Genomic DNA, 22,836 nt, shown 5'->3' on the forward strand with positions numbered 1-22,836 from the left:
TTCCAACCCAGTTGATGTCTCAGTCCAAATTTTTACCCACCATATTGTATTTTGTTCCCTCACACACATAGGGAAAGATTTGTCTTTCATCCGGGGCAAGAGAAAGAGCCCTGGAGGAGAGCTGGGAAAGCGGGGATTAGTCCTTGCTACTGAATTTAACCAGTGGCATGACCTTGGATAAGCCAGTTAACCTCTTCAGTTTCATGTTTTCCCATCTGTAAAATTAGGATAGTGGTTCTCAACATGGGTAAACAACAGAGACACCCAGGGGTTAACACAAACAAAAAAAAACAACAAAGAAACCACGGCCTCACCCCCAGTAAATTGAGTCAGAATTTCTGAGAAGAAAGTCAATGTTGCTGTCACCTAACAATACCCCAAGTATCTGCAATGCGCAGCAGAGTTGAGAAGCACCGGCTACGTGGCCTCCAAGGTCGCTTCTATCCCTAAAACAATTTGAGCCCGCGCCTATGCTTGTAATTGGGATACAGTCCTTTGAGTCAGTTTATCCTGATCCTTTGCTCATAAGGAAAGCTTGGTGTTTGCAGTGGGATGTGAAGAGTCAGACTTTCTGAATTCAAACTCTGGCTCTGTCACTTACCAATGTGCAGCCTTATTGAGGTTAGTCCGTCTCCTCATTTCTAAAGGAAGGGAAATGACAGCATCTCTTGCACAGGGCTACTTTGAACATTAAATGAGATGGTATGCATAATGAGCTTCATTTAGTTCCTGGCTTCCACATAATCAGGTTTCAATAAGCTATACATATAAATGGTATTAATATTGCATGATGAAATCTTCCTGCTACTGTTTTCCTGCATTTGCCTCTAAAAGTTCAGCGACATGAGAAGCTATGCTTACAATCTCCCAAGACTAGACTAGCTAGGAGCACCCAAGTCATTGTGCCCCAGGAAAGGACCCCAGCCTGGAGCAGAAGAGGCCTTTGGGCCTAGAGGGGCCAGAGCAGCCCCCTGAGACTCAAACCCACAATCGTGTCCTGTGGCTGCTGCACTGTTCCAGGAAATTCCTTTTTCCTGAGATGCTTGCCCTTGGCTGGGCCAATGCAAATGGCAGGCAGGGCCTCTCTGCAGATGCTCCTTCCACTGGGCTCCAGGTGGCTGGTGGAGTGGCCATCACACTTCTGGTGATCGGTACTTTCACAACTGATCTTTCTCTTGGGGTGGACCAGGGGAGAGTTAGATAAATCATCAGTCCCTTTGAGTAGCAGCTCTTCCCTTTTCCCTCTGTGGTCTTCATATTCACTCTGGGTAAATATTACATGTCTATTATGCCTATGGCTCATAGATAGATAGAAAAACTCTTTCCTCATATATCCTCACACATGCTTCACACACACGAGATCACATCCACACTCCTCACACAAACACACACACATACACACTCATACACAAACACACACAGGCCCCACAAACACACTCACCACACAAATACACACTCCCACACAAACACACACTCACCACACAAATACACACTCCCCACTCAAACACACACACACTCACATACACACACACAAACACACACAGGCCCCACAAACACACACTTGCCACACAAATACACACTTCCTACACAAACACACACTCTCACACATAAACACTCCCTCCACCCACACTTCCCACACAAACGTACACAAGCACTCACATACACGCTCCCCACAAACACACATAATGACACACATGGCCCACACAAACACACACGGCCCACACAAACACATACACACACGCAGTCTTCCCCACATGCCCCACAAACACACAATCACATCAACACTCCACACAAACACATACACTCTTCACACATACACAAGCACTTAAATACACACTTCCCACGCAAACATAAACACATTCACATACAAACTCCCCATAAACACACAAACACATACACATTTCTCTGCACACACACACTCACATACACACTGCCCCACAAACACAAATACACTCATACACAGGCACATTACAGAAGGGACAAAGTACACACGCTTACACACTCCCACAAACACACACTCCCAGACCCACACACTTTACATTAGGAGGTAACATGTTTGAATCTCAACAAAGAAACCTGAAACCTACCATCTTTCTTCCTTGGACAGTGCAGGGAGAGAATTTCAACAAGGGTTGGATGTGGGTTCCCCAAGGGACATAATATATTATAACTGCAGCTCAATTTCAAGATGAGCTTATTAAGTGAGATGAAAAATAAATAAATAAAAAGGTGCATCTGATTATCTTATCCTCTCCACAACAGCCATGTGGGCTCTGAGTGTTGGAGGCAAAACCCATGGGGCCCTTCCGAGGAGAAGCAGCCCAGCAGGAAGGTCAGGGGCAGAGCTGCGGAGGAGGGAATGGCAGGCTGGGTGCACCCCGCTGAGCACAGGGAGGAAAGCAGGCACTGAGTAAAACAGAGGGATGGCAACCTGCAAGGGGGCACCAGGGGAAGAGGAGAGGAAGCGAAGGAAGCTGGGGGGAAGAAGACTGTGACAAATGTGAAACTGAAGGGCACATGAGCACAGGTGCACAGTGCACAGAGCTGAAGTTCAACATGAAGAGCGGGTTGGTGATGCATGAGGGAACAGGAGGGTCAGACAGGAGCGCGCCTAAGAGAGTGAAATAGGACACCATGAAAAAGAACAGAAAGAAAGATGAAAATGGTGATAGGCAGAAGATAACAAAAAGAACATTTTGGGGGGAAAAGAAAAAGCTGCTGGAAAGACCAAAAGAGAAACAGCCTCCAAGAGCTAGACAGAAAACGGCAAAGAAGAGAATTGTCTATGGAGAGGAAGAAGGGTGTTCATCTATGCTCTGCTGAATCTGTTGATCTTCTCAACAGGGTGCTGCACCCACTCCAGTGGGGAGAATCCGTCCACAACTGAAGCCTCACTGGAAGAGCACAAATAGCTCAGCTCCTCCTCACCTCCACTTATCCCTGGGCAGCCTTGGGCAGGCAGGGAGGAAGAGAGGACCCCACAGGGCTGTGAACTATGGGGATCCTTTGCTCTCTGCATTGCTCCAAGGTACCCTCTTTTCAAAACTGAAACCAACAGGAATTCTCCCGAATTGGGTCTGCTCTCCCCTAACTTTGGCCCCTTCTGCCCTTAAGAAGTATCCCAATGTCACTGGCAGGGCTTTCCAGGCCCTGGGCCATGTGCTGTGGCTCCCCTCTCGGGTCCCTCCTCTCACCCTCCACCTTCTCTCAGTGCCCACAGGGGATGCCTTTTCCTTCTCTACAGGGACGCTGTCCCCTCCTCCCCACACTTGTCATTTTGTCCATAAGGTTTCGCCTTCTCGATGCCACACAGCGAATCCTCCTCAGCTCTCAGCTGGACAAAGCTTCATTTCCAAAGTTCCGGGGCTTCTCAGGAATAGGGGCTTCCCCTGGGTTCTGGCACAGCCCCTGGTACCCATCCCAGCTCTCTCCCATTATAAGGAGCTACTAACTTCTCCAGTCACCTGCCCACATATTATTTCTTTGTGGGTAAGCAGGACATTCATGTTCTGCCCTGAGTGTAGCATGATGCCTGGGTTATAGCAGAGTTTCAAGGAATATTTGATGGGTGAAGGAAGGAAGAAAATGCATCTTTCTTCAACCAGGTCCTGGACTGAAAGGTGAGGCAGGCGATTCAATGTGTTGGTAGGAGAGGGGTGAGGGGCCTGCTTCAGCTGCCTTCCCCGCCAGGCCGTGTGCTTCCTGCACCGCTGCAGCCAAGGCTGGCCCTCGAGGACAATTCCTGGTGCATTAGCTACCACCTGTGCTACCAGGACTCAGTCACAGGAAGCGTTTTCTGGACGAATAACTCATTTGCCATATGAGCCCCAGAAAGAGGTTAAAAGAATTCCTTGACTATTCTAGTGCTGGTCCCAAAGGGCCGCATGCTGCCCTGCCCAAAGTGGGCAAAGGACTGGCTGCTGCGTCTCAGGGAGTATCGGTGAGGGACCCAAGCCCGGCAACTCTTTAGAAAAATAAGGTGGGAGAAGGTGGAATAAGCCTGTGCTGACCCACTTAGGGGAGCAGCTCTCCTTCCTGTCTGTTTCCCATTTTTCATTTGAACAACAGTGTAGCACCAAGCTCAGGGAGATGAAAGCCACACTGTAATCAGAAACCCAGAACACGCCTGCTCACCTATTTGACACAGTTCCTACTAATCAGCATGAACCTCATTTAGGATTTGATGTAAGAAATGTTCCCAATTTGACCTTTGGCTGCCTCTGGCCTTACTTAGCTCGTTGGGCTCAAGACTGTGATTCCCAATCCTACCGCCACAAAGTGCCCCCCACCATGCCTGCACCTGGGTACTTCAGGTTTAGTGGATCTGTAGAGTGCTCTCCATTCTTCTTTTTATTTCTAAAAGGTTCCTCCAGAGATTCCAAGGCAGGTAGCAGGAATGCATGGTCTGACATTCTGTGATATCTCTGGTTTTGGTATACTCTGAACCTGTTCTCCTTTCTGCTTCCAAATATTTTCTCCTATTTAAAAGGCTCTCTTGGTTCTTTATCCTGTCTTATCCTATCTTATTGCAAGCTTTTCTCTTTGTTCACACAACCTCATCTCCTGTTGGTGACATGATTTCATGTCCATAATCCAAAGGCCATATTCCCAGAATTCCAAACAGAAACGAAGTCTGGCACATATTTTTCCCTTATTTGTAAATGTATAAACTTGAAACTTTTACAAAGGTGTAAACTTTAAATTTCATTGACTTACTTTCTTAGCAAACACACATGGAGAATAAACATGTCTCTTAGGAATAGGATCATCCAGGAAAACTGGGACCATGTGGCCACGGGACCCCTCCTACTCTTCCTGTGTGTGTGGCCTCCGGCCATGGATGAGCAGCTTCTCTAAAGCCCTGTTTGTCCAGACCCTTAAGGAGAGAGGGGGGTCTCCCCGTCAGGAACATAAGGTAATACAATCTCAGCCTTGTTCAAATTCTTTGTCACCCTGCTGCAAAACTCCCCTCATTCTGATGCCAGAGATCTTTCCGAAATACAACTCATTCAGTTTCCCTGTTCAACCCTTCCTGTAATTCCCCATTGCCTCCACAGTGAAATCCACACCCTGGGGGTGGCAGAGATCTGGCCTTCTCCTGCTGTCCCAGCTGTGGGGCACCCCCATCGTTCCTGTTTTCTGTCCAGCCCACGACCTGGAGTGACCCATCTTTGGTCTCTTGGAGTCCTTCCTGCTATGTGAGTCGTTCCTTCAGTCTGGTTCAATTCTTTATCTTGCTAAGAAAATGCATCCTGCAAAGCTCGGCTGAATGTCACCTGGTCTGAGACTAGAGGGACCAGAACATTTTCACAGAAGTAACAGCAGTTTATGTGCTCATGCTTGAACAAAGCGACTGAGCAAATGCTGAGATAAAATGATCGAGTTCACTTTATGGCAGGCCTTTGTTTTCATTCATTTACTTATTGGACAAATACTTACAGAATGCCCAGTGTGCACCAGACCCTGTTCTAGGCACTTGGAACACAATAGTGAACATGGTAGGCCAAGCCCCACCCTCATGGCACACATGTCACACATGTTCTAGAGGGGGTAAACCAGGCTACGACTCTCCAACTCAGAAATATCCATGATGCCAATAGGTGACTTACTTTATAAAGAAAAAAGCAAGGCAGGAAAGGCGCTGGGGTGTGATGATATGGGGTTGGGAGCTTTATTTTATGCAGGTGGTGAAGAAGGCCTCTCCCCTAAGGTGACCTTGAGCAGAGACCTAAGGAGAGCCCCAAGGACACCTGGCATGGGGCCCCAGCAGAGGGAGCTCTAAAGCCTGGAAGCCAGGGTGCTGCCTCGGCGTATTACAGGCATATCAAGCACTAGTAGAGACAGGGTGGGAAAAGGGGAGTGTGTGCAGAGGGCAGGCCAGGGAGAGGCTGGTGCCGCACCAAGGAAGACCTTTTAGGTCACAGAAGGGATGTTAAGGACTTAGGTGAGCCAGGAAGCAACTAAATCAGGAACAACGAAGCCTGTACAGAAATGCTTTCACTGAGCATGGAGAACAGACGGGGGGATAAGAGTGAGAAAAGCAGACCAGTTAGGTAGAAAGCTGCGGAGCGCTCCAGACAAAGGTGACAGCAGGATGGGACAGAGCAGAAAAGGCAGGACTGGGTAAACCTCTGAGTTCAGCACATCTAGCAGGACATGCTCAAGGCTGAGGAAGAGTAGGGGAAAGGAAAACAGTGAAGATGGGCTGCAGCTTTCCCATGCGCCACTGGAAGAACGGAGTTGCCATTTACCAGACAGCAAGGCTCCAGGAGGAGCAGGGCTAGGGCTGGAGTCAGGGGGTGACTGGGAAAGCAGGCTAGAATTCAAGAGAGCTATTTTGTACATTTGAGTTTGAGATGCCTATGAGACACGTAGTGGAGATAAAACCCAAATTTGAGGCCCCTCTCCCAGTTAACAAGAAAACATTTAGCGATTTTAATCTTCAGCGTTTGTTCCACAATCACAAACCAAACTTCAGAGCCTGATGCAAGGCAACATCAATGGTTTCCTTTCATTAAAACCATATCTAGCAGAAGTGTCCTTCCCTCCCTGCTTCCATACCCTAGGGCCCCTGGGACAGAAATTTTCCACATCAAAACGTATCACCTTAGTTGTAAAATGTGGATGATTCCATCGGCTCCTGTAGATACCCAAAAGACAAGAAGCTGATGCCTCATTGCATTTACATGACAAGGGTACATTTACATGACAAGGGTGCATCTCCAAAGAGATTCTTTTTAAAAAGAAATAATGAAAAGGATAAGTGTTTCTTCATCTCTCACAGGGACAAAGACTAAATTGGGGGCAGATTTCCAATACCAATTTTTATTTTTCCTATTTCCAGCCATTCAGGATTCAAAACATTGAAGGCCATTGTATTTGTTTCCTTATTCTTAACACAGTTCCATACCTTTAGTTGCTTAACAAACAAGAGAAATTGATTCTTTGATGATTCTAGAAGCTAGAAGTCCAAAGATCACTCTCACCAGGCTGAAACCAGGGTATCAGGAAGGCTGTGATTCCTTCAGAGGCTCCCGAGGAAAATCTGCTCCTCGGTGCTCCCAGCTTCCGCTGGCTGCGGGCATTCCTTGGCTTGTGGCCACATCACTGTATTCCTAAAGGTCAGCATGTTCACATCCGTCTGCTCCTGTCTTCACACTGCCTTCTCCTCTGTGTGTTTTCCTATCAAATCTCCCTCTGCCTCCCTTTCATAAGGATTCATGTGATTGCATTTAAGGCCCAGGGTAATTTTCCTATCTCAAATTTTTAAACTAATCCCACCAGTAAGGACTCTACCATGCAAAGTGTATTTTGGGTTCCAGGGATTAGAATCTGATATCTTTGGCCATTATTCAGCCTACTACAACTAGTAATGAAAAAAAAAAAGTGAATCATTTTGCTTAACAATTAAAATATAATTTAAAAAAAAAAGAAACCTTATAGATCTATTATATAACAAATAGTCCCTGAGCTCTATTAAATTCCAGGCACTGAGGATATGAATATACAAGCATACAGGCCCCCTGACCTCAGGAAAAAAACAACGTAATCAACCAATCACAGACAAATGCCAAATTTTAACTGTGGCAAGAACCAGAAAGAAGGGCAAGGGTCTAGGTCCTGGCGGAGGTGGGAATGGCAGTCATGGCCTGGGAATGTTCTCTATGGATTATAATGTTCTCTAAGGATAAATAAGACTGACTGGGTGAAAAGCAGAAGAGAATTCCAGGAAGAGGGAAGGAAACGTTCAAAGGACCTGTGACTGGAAAAATAAAATACACTAGAATGAAAATAATAAGGCAGGGTGCGGCATGAATGAGGAGCAGAAGTCCCCTGGAGTCTGGTCTCCAGGATTATCAATTCCTTCATAAAGAATTGGCTCTCTTAGACCAAAGAAAAGTCCTTGAGGAACTACTAGATTTGGGTTTGAAAAGATCACTCAGGCTGCAAGTGCAGAAATGAGGGGTAGGGGGGCAGATGGGGCAGCATCACTAACTTCCTTCTAACAGTTGGAAGCTGAAATGCCACACTATTCAATTTCAAAAGATTTTTCTATTTTCCTGGCCTTCTGGGACAGCAGAGCCTGGCACCCAAGCTTGCAGACATCATTCTCAGCCTAGGGACTCTCTGGCATCTGTGAGAGCTACTGCCCTTCCACACCCTACCTGCACCCCACTCTTTGCATGTCCCCACTGTAGGGACCCATTTCATCCATCTTTGTATCCATTCCAACCTCTATTTCAGGACTTGACACGTGGTAGTTTATGTGTGAAAGGGGGAAAAAATCAAAATTTCTCATCTTTCTTTCTCAGAGTAGGAAGAAATGGCTTGGCCAGCCTAGTCCTCAGAACGAGGAACAGTGCTAGTGCACATGTGCCCTCTGTGAAGTCCAGGTTTTAGGACAATAAAAATACCATAAAACATGCCCAAACAGAATTGTGAGAACACGGGAGATGGTGGCAAGAGAGCAGAGGAACGGCACCAGGTCAGAAGGCTGGAAAGCCAGGAGCAACAGAGCTCCATGGAAGGGGCTGAGGGTGGGGAAATGGGATGCAATCCAGACAGGTTCCTGGGAACAGGGACCCACATCAGCAGCAGGAGGTGTGTGCATTCCCGTCTAGAGGATTTGGTCCATATAAAGAAGCAAGAAAGAGACAAATGGATGGAAGCACCTTAATGGATGTAAGCCTTTAGGGCTGGTAAATGATCCCAACAATGAGGGGCACTGCTGAGCAGCCACCTTCTGCTTTAGGGCTGGTAAATGATCTCAACAATGAGGAGTGCCCTTCTGCTTCCCTGCACCTACTTGGCATCTTTCTGCAAATCAGATTATGGGACACAAAACCACTTCTATAAAAGGTATCTAATTGGGAATATCTAATCTGGAATAACTAAAATAAGGAGATCCTTTTTCCAGGTAATTATCAAAATTCAGACTGTAACCCAAAACTCTTAAATCCTGAAATTTACTTCTTTCTACTAAGCCATTCAATCCCCAACGGAGCCAACACCGGGTTCATTGTGCAGACTCCCAATTAATCACAGTAGAAAGCACTACTTGCCAAGTGAAAATCCTCTATTTTGAATTCTTAATCCCCCCACCAGCTGAGTTTACCACAAAGACATGAATATAAAATTGAGACATAAAGAAAACATGCCACCAAATTAAACTGCCCTGATTTTGCATCAATAAATTCTTTCTCAAACAACAAGAAATGAAGATCTCTCAAAAGCAAAGGGTGGTGCTCCAAAAACTCCAGGACTGAATTCCTCTGCTGAGCCAAGCTCTAGCGGAAGCCAATTAGATTTCATATCAACATTAGACATTTATTTACCACAGGCGACATTCAACAGGAATATGTCTCAACATATCCTCCAAGTGGTGACACCTCAAAGCCTAAATTAGCCTGGAGACATCAGAAACAGGGAGTCTTCTCATTTCTATGTGGACTTTCAGGTAGGAGGCTGCTGAGGACCTGAGGGTTGGGGACTGTTTCCTGCAGCTGTCACTCATCCTTGGTAGCATCCTCACCCTCCCTGCCATGATCATCACCATGACAGCACAAAACCCAGTACCACACACTCTGTTTGCTAGGACATAAAGAGATGCACCTTAACTATACTATGGAATAAGAATCATTATTACAAATTCAAATGTAAGACATACATTTACTGCTTTTGACAATTGACTCTTTGGTGGAAAAGTCTTTGGCTATCTTTCCCCTTTGTGTCTTAACCATGCAAGGGGCATAGAATCAGTTGGGACTGGATGTGTTCTTTCCTTCCAATATATATTCTTTCCACCCAAGGTTTATTGACCCCAGTGTTTGTTATGTTCTTTTCCACTGATATCTTTTGATTACCATTGTCAGAACAATCTAATGTGCCCTTCCTTGAGAAAGAGAAGTAGCATTCTAGCTGGACAACAAGAAAAAACAAGCCTGTTGGAAGCCTGTCTGGTTTCACCTGAAACTGAGATGCAGCCTGCGTTTCTGGCCATATACTGAATGATCTCACCCCAGGAACTCTACCCTGTGACCACATTAGCGTCCTCACTGTTCCAACACACCATTGCGTTCAGCCTTCCAGGCTTTGTCCACAATTGCTCTTGTTTGGGATGCCATTTCCCCTCAGGTCTCTAAAGACACTCTACTTCCATTGAAGACACTCATAAAATGTCACTTTGTAGTTTTGACCAATCCTACAGGTAAATTCAATCACTCTATTTCAGTGTATTCATAGCATTTATACACTCACACATCTGAATCCCTGTTACCATATGAGACAGATACTTGTTAGTACAGTGGTCTCCTCTGCTGGACAGGGCAGGAGCTCTGTCTGAATCTTTGTGTCCCCAAGACCTAGCTTCAAAATACCGTTAAATGGAATTCAACAGAGTCAGCAGACTGTCTTCAATCTGACAAGAGAGGGACGGAAACCTTCCTCATCAACTACTCTCCAGGCCCTCGGAAGCTACACAGTTTAACTGTATTAAGAATTAAAGAATGACCAGAATCTTTGGGTCTTTTGGGTGTCTAAGAACCTTCTCGTAACAGTCATGGCCTCCAACTCAGTGATGCTTCTCTTAATATTGCTGTGTACACACTCTGCTGGGGTGACCTTCTGAAACTGTTAGGAATACGGTAATGAGGAAATTTTTGGATATATTATAGGATTAGACAGATCTGTAGTGGTGGGTCATGAGACCATAATGAGACCTCATCCAACCCTTAATTAAGAAGATTTTCTTCAAGTGCAGCTTGAATAAATCAGCACTCTGATATGGGAATGGGAGTCTAAAGGGATATATCTTGAAAAAGCTGATTATTCAGGATCTGATGTTTGTCCTTTCCCAAAAATAAATGACATTTCTCACTTGGAAGCTGCAGAAAGAATCAAGATCCAGAAGAAATCCAAGCTACATTTCTCAATCCTATGGTGTTAGAATCCGCAGCCACTCAGAGGCAGCCCAGACTCCCTGGGGAAAAGCACCTAAGGGGTAAGAACTCAGTGGCAGCTTACAATGTTCCCATGGGAGCCCTAACTGCTTACCTGGAGAGATGTTGCCTGATTTCTGTAAGTGCTTGCTGTAAAGCAATAAGGGTCATCTAAACTTTCTGCTCCATTCTCTATGAGTGGGTGTGCTAGGCTAGAACAGGGGACCCTATTACGATCTACTCTTCTGCAAAAGATGCCAAGTTTTCCAGACTCTGTAGAGAATATGAGGACCCCTTCCTAGCCATACCAAAAGGAAAGGAAAATGCCATTATTAAACGAACATGACTTTTACTCTGGCATTTTGCTGAGATTACCTTAGTCTTTACATTTGCCCTACTTGGCTTAGCAGACAGATGATGCTTGGGGTGGGTTTACTGAAATGTTAACATTGGTCTAGCCTTTCTGTCAATTTTTGTCCTTCTGTTGTCAGTAAGTGCTTCAAGAAATTTTAAAACTCATCAGGTAGAACAGAGTTGCCTCATCTGCATGCTGTCTAGATATTGCACATCAATTTCAGGTAAAATGCCCTACTTCCTTGTCATTCTCTAGGGTGCTTTGAGGAGAGCTCCAATTTTGTGGTGGAATTTAATTTCCTGACTTTTCAAAGTTCTATCAAATTTAGATGCACAGTCTTATGACCAGACCAAATATACATTTTCATCTATTTCTTGAATGGGACACGAAAAAGAGAGGTCATTTGAAAGCAGTCTGGGATGATAAGTATGCCCCACTGTCACACGGGGCTGCTGACATCTGGAAAACACAGATGTTCTCAGAAGGTGACTTCAGTCTATTTAGAATTGGATCATGATGTTTTCCTCTCCCATGGACCCAGCTTGAATGGGAAGTGGTGGTGCAAAGATGTTCAGAGCTCTCCGGGAGCCTTGCCCTGCCAAAAGGGCATGGTGCTTTCTGGGTGACATGTCTGGAAAGACAGAAAGCTTTGCTTTCAAAGTAAGGATTAGGTCACATTATTTCTTCTGATATTTTGTGTTTCAGATTTCCTTCAGTTCAGATTCAGAGTGAGGAGGGGTCGCTGGGGTGTAGGTATACAGAAATTAAAAGTTATCGTTCCTCTTCTCTGAATCATAATAATGAGCTTTGCTTTGCTTTGCTTGACAAGGTCAACTAATTATTTAGGATTGGAAAGAAACATGGTTGTATGTATCGGGTGGGTAAGAGACGGAGGGAATCAGAAGCAGGGAGACAATCAAAGGTAAATGAGGGGCTGATGTGGCCATATATCCATTATTTTCAAGTCACTGCCTGGGCTGGGTGTCTCCTGTATAGTCCCCTTCTCCCTGGAATTAAGTGAACACATGAAGTGAACAGATGCCCTGGCTTCTCTCCCTCATTCCTGCCCTATTCCATAGACATTTGTGTTTCCCTTCTTTACCTGAGCTTCAGAGCTGTTTGACTCCAAAGGCAGGCAATTAACTATCAAACAATAGCAGGGATTTTCAGATTAATTCTGCCCAGCAAGAAATAGAAAAGCTCATTTTACCAAACAAAAGGGAGGGGCTGATTAGATACTCCAGTGACAAAAGACAAACTTAGATAGGGCCTAGAAAACAGATAAAGAGGCTAAAAGCTTTAAAAAAAAAATTATTACACGAATATCCCTATTTTTATAAGCACTGTATTCTACTGTTCTCTGTCATCCAAATGTGTCTCTAAGTGAGACTGAAGTCCTGCAGGTTCACCAGTCAAAACTGAAAAGTCGGTTTTCCACACTTGAATAAGGAGGGCCTTTTAATATTCTATGGACAATTAGTACACTTTTGCTCTCCCACCATTCATGGGTTCTTAGAAACACAGGCGGGGCCTTTCAGACGTCTTCTCAAGCTGTCCTTAATTTGGCAAACAATTCCTTCCCACTGAGTGTTTGATCCACTCTGTTGTCCAAGATGTAACCTGTTCACGGGAACAATGGAGACAGAAGTAGGGCTTTTTCAAATGTGCAAGATGCTCGGTTTGGTAGCAGGATTAAGTGAGTGAAAGGAATAAAATATTCGGCTAGACTCCAGACACAGCCACTTATTAATTACATTTATTAAGCAGAAAATCCTAAGGTCAAAGAGATAGTAATCATTAGACCTAAATGTTAATAAATTTTAGATGAATCTCCCTCACTCTGGACAAAAAGATTATGTTCTGGACATGCAAATCCATGGGTGGTATTTCTTACATTTCACATTTTGAAGGGAGTATTCAAGGTATCTCAAAATCAAAAGTCCAGGTAACTGAACTCATTCCCCTCTGCTGATGAATCAGTTTTGCCATGTGATCTGTAGATACATTAGTGTTCATCTCTCCCAGAGCTCACTGGTAGAAATCTCAGTGTCCTGGGGGAGTTGTCACCCCCAGGCTCACACTTAACAAACCCCTGTACTCTGCCTCATCTCCTTCAGGTACATCTTTGGACTCCAGAGTCTTCTCTCTGCCTAAGGTTGCCTAGGAACTCCATTACTCCGTCTTTTTCAACAATTCCCTCTTGTTTTTAAAAGAGCACCATCTTTTTGCAATTTCCATCCTGTCTCCAAAATTTCACTCTCCTTTCCATGATATACCTGGCCCTTCACGTCATGAAAAACCATTCTAGCTTTAACTCCTGCTGATCCATATAACAACCCTTTATAGCACAACCCAACAGAGCTTTTACAGTGGAAGTCCACATAAATGTTCTCCCTCTGCACTGTTTGATACAGGAGTGCAGTAGGTTGGGTGTTTGTTCCCATAGACCTCATGTTGAACGTTGATTCCAATATTCGAGGTGGGGGCCTAACGGAAGATGTTTGGCAGCGAGGACGGAGCATAAAGAGATAAATGCAGGGGATGCGGCAGGTGAGTTCTTGATCTATTGGTTTCCTCAAAAGCTGGTGGTTAAACAGAGCCTGGCACCGTCCCTGCTGTCTCTGGCCTTTTCTCTCACCATGCAATGTCCGTGCATGCTGGGTCCACTTCACCCCATGCCATGAATAGAAGCAGGCTGAGGCTCTCTCTAGAAGCAAATGCTGGTGCCATGCTTCTTGTACAGCCTGCACAACCATGAGCCAAATAAACCTCTTTTTTTGTGAATTACCAGCCTCAGGCATTCCTTTATAGTGATGCAAAATGAACTAATACAAGGGAACCCCAGTCCTACATAACTATGGAAGCATTTCAGAGTAGCTAGTGTGACTGAAGAAGTAAATTTTAAATGTTATTTGGTTGTAGCTAATTTAAATTTAATTTTAAATAGCCATGTGGCAGGTAGCTACTTAGCTCAGTTCTCTCGTCTCCCCCTTTCTGCTGCCTTCCCCTCCATCTCCCTCTCACAGTGGCTCCAGGGTCACCCTCCTCCCCAAGGATGGCCCTTGCTCCTAGCTTGCCCCAGAGACCTGCCCCATGTGGTGGCCTTTGCATCATGGCTGTCTGCAAGAACTAACCATATCAGATCAGAACCACAGAGGCAGAAAATCCAGCACAGAGAACTAGGGGGTAGATGTGATATTTGTCAGTAAGGGGAAAGACATAACTCCAGACCTGAAGCAGCTTGCACAATGCTGTGAAATGTCATTACCTTCCTTCTGTGTAGGTTTATTTATATATGAAGCTGACTACATATACATAAATACACATGCTCACGGGCAGAATATGAATTTAGTTCCTTTTTGTTGCTGCTGTTTTTATTTCTTTTTTTAAATGATCATAATACCATTTTGAAAACCTAATATGCCCAACTTTTATTCCAGAAGCACTGCACTCAGGGCTGAATGGCAACTTCAAATCCAGACAGTCAGCTTCTGCTAGGCGAATTAGGGTTTATATTCGGTATAATAAATGATCCCAAGATAAATATATTTGTTTTTTATTTCTTTTTTTTTTTTTTTTGTAATCCAGGATGGTGGTGCATCCTCTTTCCAGTACAGAAACACAGGAGTCTGGCTCTATGTAGTTTGTCTGATTAATTTGAAGAGGGGGTCAGTTTGGCTCTGAAAAATCTGTGGTCCTCTATTCATTAACGTGTCGATAATACTCAGTCCAGGCATATCGACAGCGGATTAGCTTGGGCTAGGTCTGTGTACAAGACCAATGCCTTTTTTAACCCAGCTTGTTTCCAGATCAATACACCCATCAGCATTCGAAAATTAGCCCAAGATGAGATTCCAATACTTGAGGTGGTGTGTCATGGGAAGAGGGCACCTAGCCAAGTCACAGATGTAAACGCCTAGCTGGGGATTAGACATTTTCCATTAGCTTGGACGTGAGTGAAGATTGATGTAGACTCCATCCTCCCACCCCCTCCCCTCATCTCACCCCCACACATACCCAGTCCTCTCTCTCGGAGCCCAAAGAAAGCCACCTGGCTCTAATTCTAGTCATTTGCTTCAATAAGCATTTATTAAATGTTCACTTTGTATAAGGCATTCTGCCAGGTGTACAGGGCAGGGGTGTGTGGGGGTGTGTGAGTGGGGGTGGCCGAACAAAGAAAATGACAAAAATATGATCCTTGTTTTCAAGGAGGCTTTAGCATTTTCACAATTCCTTCCGTTTTCCAGTTCCATAAGACCCTACTTCCTAAAGCAAATGTCTATGATAGCTCCTACTTCCCAGTCTCTCATTATCAACGCTGGGTATTCTTTTCTCAACAGTAAGTGTGCAGGGGTCGGGGCAGGGCAGGAGGGAAGCTGAGCAATGGCTTCCAAAGCACCACCTGGTAGACTGTGCAGATGATGGCACTGGGGCATTCTCCATCCCCCCACAGAGTGGAGATTCACCAGCATTTTTGGTCTCCTTATCCGCAATACAAAATGTATTTTACATTAAAAAATGTACACAAACTGAAAGAAAAATCTCACGTGGCAGCACCTACCCACTCTTTGTAATATACTCTGACACCTTCTGTGCAATTCTATTTTCCTTAAAAATGCTGTTTGCATGCATCAGTTCAAAGATATTCATTTATAGATTCAATTTTTAAAGAGCCATTGTAATTTCCTTTGGGGAAGAAAGAGTAAACAAAATATGATAAAAACTTGGCATGACCAAATTTGGACCACAGCGTGAGGGGTTCCAGTGCCCCCTGGCATAAGCTCTGGCCAGAGCTAGGTCCAGCATCAGCGTGTCCTCGGGTGTCCTCTTCTCAGTCCTGCTGACCCTGCGTTACTGAACAGGGCTGATCGCGACCCCGGCTCCTCCTTCTCCTGCTGTCCAACAGCCAGCCGCCCCTTCCTTCTTCCAGCTCACTCCAGTTCTTCTTTCTTTCTGAAGCTGCCTTCCTTTGTATTCTGTCTCTAACCAATCATCCTATAGCTATTTACCCTTTTTTGAACACACTGACAAGGGGGCCAGTGGAAGGAGCCCCTAGGAGAGGATTTTGTCACCCTGGAGCTGTTTGTCCCTGGCTGAAGGGGCCTGGGGTCAGGCTGGGAAATGGCTCCAGCACGGGAGCTGGCATGGCGCTGCTCAGGGGCTACGCTGTTGACATCACAAAATAAGATATTTGGCCCACTGTAAAAGATGTTCAAAAGACTTAAAAATCATAAAGAGTACTAAAAAAGAAAAGAAAAGAAAGTCAACAGCTAATACTGAAATAGCACTTGTGTGTGCCAGACCTTCTTCTAAGTGTGTTCTATGTCAATACGTGTACAATTCAGTCCTCACGTTGACCCGTTTTACAGAAAGAGAACCCTGAGACATGGTCACAACTTGATTAAGGTCTCATAGCCAGAAAGCGACCAAGTGTGATGCCAGCTCTTGCTCACTAACTAGGAATCCTGCCACCAGGTTAAGTGTTGTGTGAATGCCCAGGACTGGTTTTGCCTTGCGGGAAGAAGTGAGCTCCATGAGCTCCATTCCATTCCCAGGGTCTAGAGAGCAGAACCAACACACACACACACACGCGCGCCCGCGCGTGAACATGCAAAGCTTCAGAAGCCAGGATGCTGGGTAGCAGAAGAAGGCTGGAAGAGTTGGGATGGAATCAAAATGGGGAGAGTCAGACACCAGTACTACTAGGGAGAAATGACACCCCAAACCCCTGGCTGGGAGATGAGAGGAGGTTCAAGTGAGCTAGAAACAAGCAGGCACTTGTGAAGGATGCAGTTGAGGACAGTGCCCATGCGTCCTGGTTGGCTCTGCTTTCTTCCAAGGCTGGAGGCGGGCGTGGCACACCCATAGCTCCAAAAGTGCATTAAAATTCTAGTTTTAAACATAACACAGTCTTGAAATTGGAGGAAATCTAAAAACAACAAAAACTAAAACTTAGAGGAGAAAAAGCCAAGTAAAGCAATAATTAAAAGATAATTTTCAGAGAAAATATAGTATTGGAACAAAAATGAAAAAAAAAATTCTTAGTTCCTCTCAATGAAATGACTGGAAAATTTAGCCTCTAACTGCAAGACGACAACCAGAAATGTATCTTGGACCCTGGACGCATAGAACAAGAACTCATCTCTGCTGAGGATTAGAGAAAAACGCTTACCCGAAGGCTTTCCCGGCTAGCCATCCAGACCTCTCCACCAAGCCATGCCCACCTACCTTGCACAATGAGGTGGACCCTAGAGGTCTTTGGGTGGTTGTCTGTCTGCACCGAGCAGGTGTATGGGCCCTCGTCATATACATCCACATTCTGGATCTCGATGCTGTACTGCGTTTGGGTGTTGCTCAGGAGGACCACGCGAGGATCCAGGCACCACTTGTCATTCCCAGCATAGAGGATGGTGCTGCGGTTTAGCCAGGCCACCCGGGTGACCCGGTTGTCAATAGTGCACCTGAAGAGAAGACCAGACAGGTATGTCAAGGGACTGAGAGACAACAGCAGCCATCGGGGGCCGGGGGGTTCCTCATGGCAAGGCTAGAATATCTTGTCTTTGTCCCTTCCCCCAATATATACATTTCCTTGGATTTGGCAGGGGTAGACTTCTGGAACACAGCAAAGGCCTTGTGAGTTATAGCCTCAGAACGCTGCTCAGTGCTTCTCAAACCACTTGAGCACAGAACCACTTCAAACAGGATTTCAGTTATAACCTGGAGGCATCTTGCATGCCCGGGATAACTGGATACTTCGAATACTACCAGATCTCCCTTTGCTCAAGGATTTCCATGATGTGGGTGATGACAATCCTTCACATTTATGTCTAGGTGTTTTGGGTGCACTAAGTCATTCAATACTTGCACAACAACCCTATGAAGAATCTTTTATTGAAAAAGGCCTTGAAGAGCAGAGAAACGAAACGAAACTAGTTCTCCAAATCACACAATAAATACGTGTTAGATCAGACGCCCAGCTTTTAACTACTAAACATCATTCCTCTCATCTCAGAAGAGCAGATTCCCACAGAAGGCTTCTGCAGTCAAAACTAAATACAGACCACCACTGTTGCTATTCATCTTCATTATACCCAGGGGCAGAAATGTTCAGTTATTGCTAGACTAAAGCCACTTTCCAAAATCTCAAAACTGTCTGAACATATAAAAATAGATTTTCTTTCTTTTATTTTTGCATCTGGAGTCCTTGAATTGTGGAAGCTCCTTTGTCTTTTTTAGACTTTTAAATTTCCTAGCCACCCTAGCCAAGTCCTCATTGTGTCTTTCTGTCTGTATTCATTTCCCTCTCTTGCTACGGCAAGTCTGTTCGGTGGCCTTAGGCTAAATTCACAAACACAGTGCCCTCATTCTGACTATAACACTGGAAATAACAATGTAGCATAGTATGTGTAAGGATGCCTCAAATGTATACATTATTTTGCGGTGTACAAAGCACTTTTGCAGCTCAATGTCTTATTTGATTTTTTGCAACAAATTTGTGAGGTTGATACTGGTACTCATTCTTTACTTTAAAGATAAGGACTCTAAAGTTCTGAACAGTCTGGTGACTTGTCCAGGGAATGAGAGCTAAAAGTACAGAAGTCAGATCTCTCAGCTAGGTCTTCTAATCCCTGGTCCTGTGTGAGCCTCATAATGTGCAAAGGTGAAGTTTTCATCGGGGATGGGTGATTGCTTCTATTGGATTCTCAAAATGGTTTGTGGCCATAGAAATTCTACCAACCGCTATTGCACACACCTGCTTCTTCAGGAGGCCCTTGTCCCGATGAGACATCCCGTACCATGCATTCTTTCTGCTTTGCTTACGTAAATGTCTCACCATTATGGCAGGACCACTTCGGTGCTGATGGATAGTTTGCTGAGGGCTCTTGTGGGAAAAACTGCCCTACAAGAAACATCTTGGCACAGGTGTCCACAAGCTTTTTGCTGCTTATTTCATTTTGTGGCAATGCAGATGAGAGCCAGGCTCCCTCTGGCACCATTCTGACACAGCAGGGAAATGAGTGAAGACCTAACTTGGGGAAGTTCAGAGGAGTATCTCTCAAAGTAAACATGGACTACTTATATTAGAATCACAGGAGAGGTTTATTACAGATTCTGAGTCTCACCCTCATCCTACTGATTCAGAATATTTGGGATTTTATAGCAACATCTCAGTTGGGTCAAACACACACTAATGTTTCAAAACCACTAATAAGAAGCTAATATGGGCCCCACAAATGACATAAGTTGTGGGGCCCAGTGCAAAATAAAAACACAGAGTATTTTGTTTAAGAATGACTAAGGATTTGAAGATGGTGAGAACAGAGCATTAAAACCAAGTGCAGGTGTCTATGCGAATAAAGTTGTGAAGCCAACTCTGCATGTTTCTCAAGCTTTACTGTGTACAGGAGCCCCCAGGGATTTCGCTGAAATGCCAATGCTGATTCAGTAGGTCTGAGGTAGGGCCTGGGATTCTGCATTTTTAGTAGGCTCTCAGGTGATGACAGTGCTGATGGCCTTAGGTCATTCCTTGAGTCCCAACTACAAGTTCATTATCTAGACATGCGTTTTATGCACCTGAGGGTTTGAGATGCACTGAGCTAGCACCGCACTGCACAAAAGTGTGGTTAGCAAACCAGCAACATCAGCATCACTTGGGTAGGAGTTCATCAGAAATGCAGAATCTCAGGTCTCATCTCAGAGATAACAAATTTGAGTTTGCATTTTAATAAGATGTCCAGGTAGGTTGAATGCACATGACGTTTGAACTGGTCAGGAGGACACTCCAAGCCTTTCTTGTGACTTTGATGACAATTGACTCTGAGGGTGAATGAGAAGAAGAAAAGTGCAGTTGATGGCGGGCGCACTGACCCTGTACCTTCCCTTACACTCCTTGGAGACCCCAAGACTGTCATCTGGTACTGCCTTGTCTAAAACATGAATTTGGAATGACATAGGTTTGAAATGTCTCAAGAACAAAAACACACTTTGCAGCTTGCTTTGCTAGTAATGTATCCAGGATCATTTGTATTAATGACCTGAAGGGTGGCTACTGCTCTGACCTTCACTTGGGTTCAAAGAGGGAACTGGATAAATTCACATTCACGGTCAATGTCAATTGACTACATGGGCCCACTATATGCACTATTTTATCATCTCACAAACTTGGTTGGGTTCTCTTATCGCCAATTTACAGACAAAATTAGCCGAGGCTAAAAAACATTAGCCATATTGACTAAGACCATGCTGATATTAAACTGCAGAACCAGGATTCATGCCAGTTTTTGTTTTGTTGTTTTCCAAATTTAGTGTTCTTCTAGGACCTCCCAAAAGAACATCGAAATCCGTTCTTCTCAAATTCACCACGCATCAGAATCACCTGGAAGACCTAATAAAAAAAAAAAAAAAAGAATACTGGGACCTCACTCCAAGGGTTTCTGATTCAGTACGCCTGGCAGGGTATGGGAGGCTGCATTCTGACATAATTCCAAGTGCTGTTGAGGCTGGTCTGGAGAGTTCCCTGAGAACCTCTAACTTAAGTATGTGTTTCCTGGCAAAACGAGAGCTGCAGAGTGAATAGGCACTAGGGAAGGATCCTGGTATAAAACAGTTTTCCAAAATTTTACAGGAGAGAACGTTCCTGTAACCCATATGTTCTGAGAAACCAGAGGCAGAGTCCTTTATTTTCTCCCCCAGGAGCTGAAATCTGACAAGTCCCAGATGAGTGGCCACAGAGCAGGAAATGCTGACTGACAAACACTAAACGGCTTGAATAATTATTTTTGATGCCCACAACGAGGGCATCTCACCACCTCCCGATGAATACGAGAGGACTGTCCCGAGCTTCTTTGTGAGCATCTAATTATTGAAAATTGACAGAAACGGAGGCTGTCCCCCAACGCCGCACTGCACTAAGGGGCCAGAGAGGTTCGTCTGCAGACACACCACCGCTCTGAGCCCAGCCAATTTCCAGCATGGTTCTGCGGCCCCTGTAATATACTACTCTGAGAAGTTGGCACAGTTCCAGCTGCGGTTCTGAGCACATCCAAGGTCACGTTTAGATGTCCAAACTGTCACTGCTGGGTATCAGTCTTGCTGAAGCCCCATGGAACGAATGCCGGCTTCCGCAGAGATGGATCACAAAGGTACCTCGGTGGCCAACTCTGTCACCTACTCACACCTGCCCCCATCTATCTGTCTCATTTATCCAGTCTCCACAACAATACAGAGGACACATCGCTCCTAGGTTAAAAAAAGAAAAGTGAAAATGAGCGTAATTGCTCTTCCAGCCACAGAGAAGGCTCTGGAGGTGGAAAATTCAGACAACCAGTTCTCTCTTTTCAGAGACAGCCCTTGACACAGTCCTTCTACAAAACTGCTCCCGAAACACGTTATGGTATCTCACCTGCCTCAGGAAGGTGTTTAACTTTGGTGATTAAGTCAGAGTGGGTAAGGTTTCAAACTCCACTGTCCCTGACTCATCCAGGCGAGTTGAGCTGGAGATGGCCACTTGTCAGGTGTTGGGGGATAGTCACAAATCAGTACAACGTTGGCCAGCAAGAGGCAGGAGATGGGCAGTCGGGTAAGGGGGGACGTTTCCAGACCAGACCTGCAGAGTCTCTCCTCTTTTGTCCACAACCTCCAGATTTACCATCCTCCCACCCCTGGTGTCCTCTCTGCCCATCCTGACACATATATGCAGAACAGAGGAATAAGCTTTGTACCCCCGAGGATTCTGGACTGGGCCCTGCAGTGCCAGCTCCCTGCTGTCCTCCAGCTTCAATGCTTGCCCTCCAGTTGCCTCCACACCCCAGCCCTCTGGCAGTGACCATCAGCCTTCTGTGTCTCTGTGAATGGTTTTCCCATCAGCACCCCTCCCGTGGCCCTCCCCTCCTATGTGTGGCCTCCGTGAACAGCCCATGGCCTAGCCCACCCAGCATTCCGGCAGAATCCAGACAAAGAGAAAGAAAGCCTGGAAAGGGCCTTTATTTTCCATTTCAGTGCTGTGCCACAGTCCGCTTCTTAGTCTGTGTGTGTCTGTCTGCATCATGTTCCTTTTTTGAATAAGTGTCTTTTTTTAGAGAATAGGCCTGTTCTACTTGAGCAGGGATTATTGAGGGTACCCCACCTGTGTCAATACTCAGGGTGTATTTAGCCAGAAAAGGATCCAGCCTCATGTGCACATGCTCACCCATGCACAGGAGCTCACAGCACGGTAGAGAACGCTGCCATACCTGTAATTTTCTGCAGCTGCACCTATTGTTCCAACGCTCTAAAAATGCAACCCTCTGTGTCCTGAATCTCTTTTTGATGAATAGTTGTATTATTACATATGCTGCATTTATACATAGAGGAAATGCAAAAATAAATGATTTAGCAAGCCCAAGATGTGCACTGCAGAAATGGAATCATAAAAGTATGGACTCAGGTCCTGAAGACACTTTTGGATTTAGGATGAGAGATGAGAGAGAGAGAGGGGTGGGGGTGAGGAAGGGGGAGGGAGAGAGAGAGAGAGAGAGAGAGAGAGAGAGAGAGAGAGAGAGAGAG

General features: G+C 45.2%; 1 protein-coding gene across 11 annotated transcripts in view; it reads right to left on the reverse strand.

Annotated features, from left to right (window-relative positions):
* LOC116555929 (neurotrimin) overlaps window positions 1–22,836 on the reverse strand; it is a 968,350-nt gene that overhangs the window by 179,670 nt on the left and 765,844 nt on the right. For all 11 annotated transcript variants that reach the window (XM_032284824.1, XM_032284831.1, XM_032284829.1 and 8 more), the window contains one exon: window positions 17,521–17,753. In XM_032284824.1, the coding sequence (XP_032140715.1) occupies window positions 17,521–17,753 (233 nt within the window). The remainder of the gene's footprint in view (window positions 1–17,520; window positions 17,754–22,836) is intronic.

This window comes from Sapajus apella, unplaced genomic scaffold, assembly GCF_009761245.1.
Source record: "Sapajus apella isolate SASKATOON/1434 unplaced genomic scaffold, GSC_monkey_1.0 scaffold16, whole genome shotgun sequence".
NCBI lineage: Eukaryota > Metazoa > Chordata > Mammalia > Primates > Cebidae > Sapajus > Sapajus apella.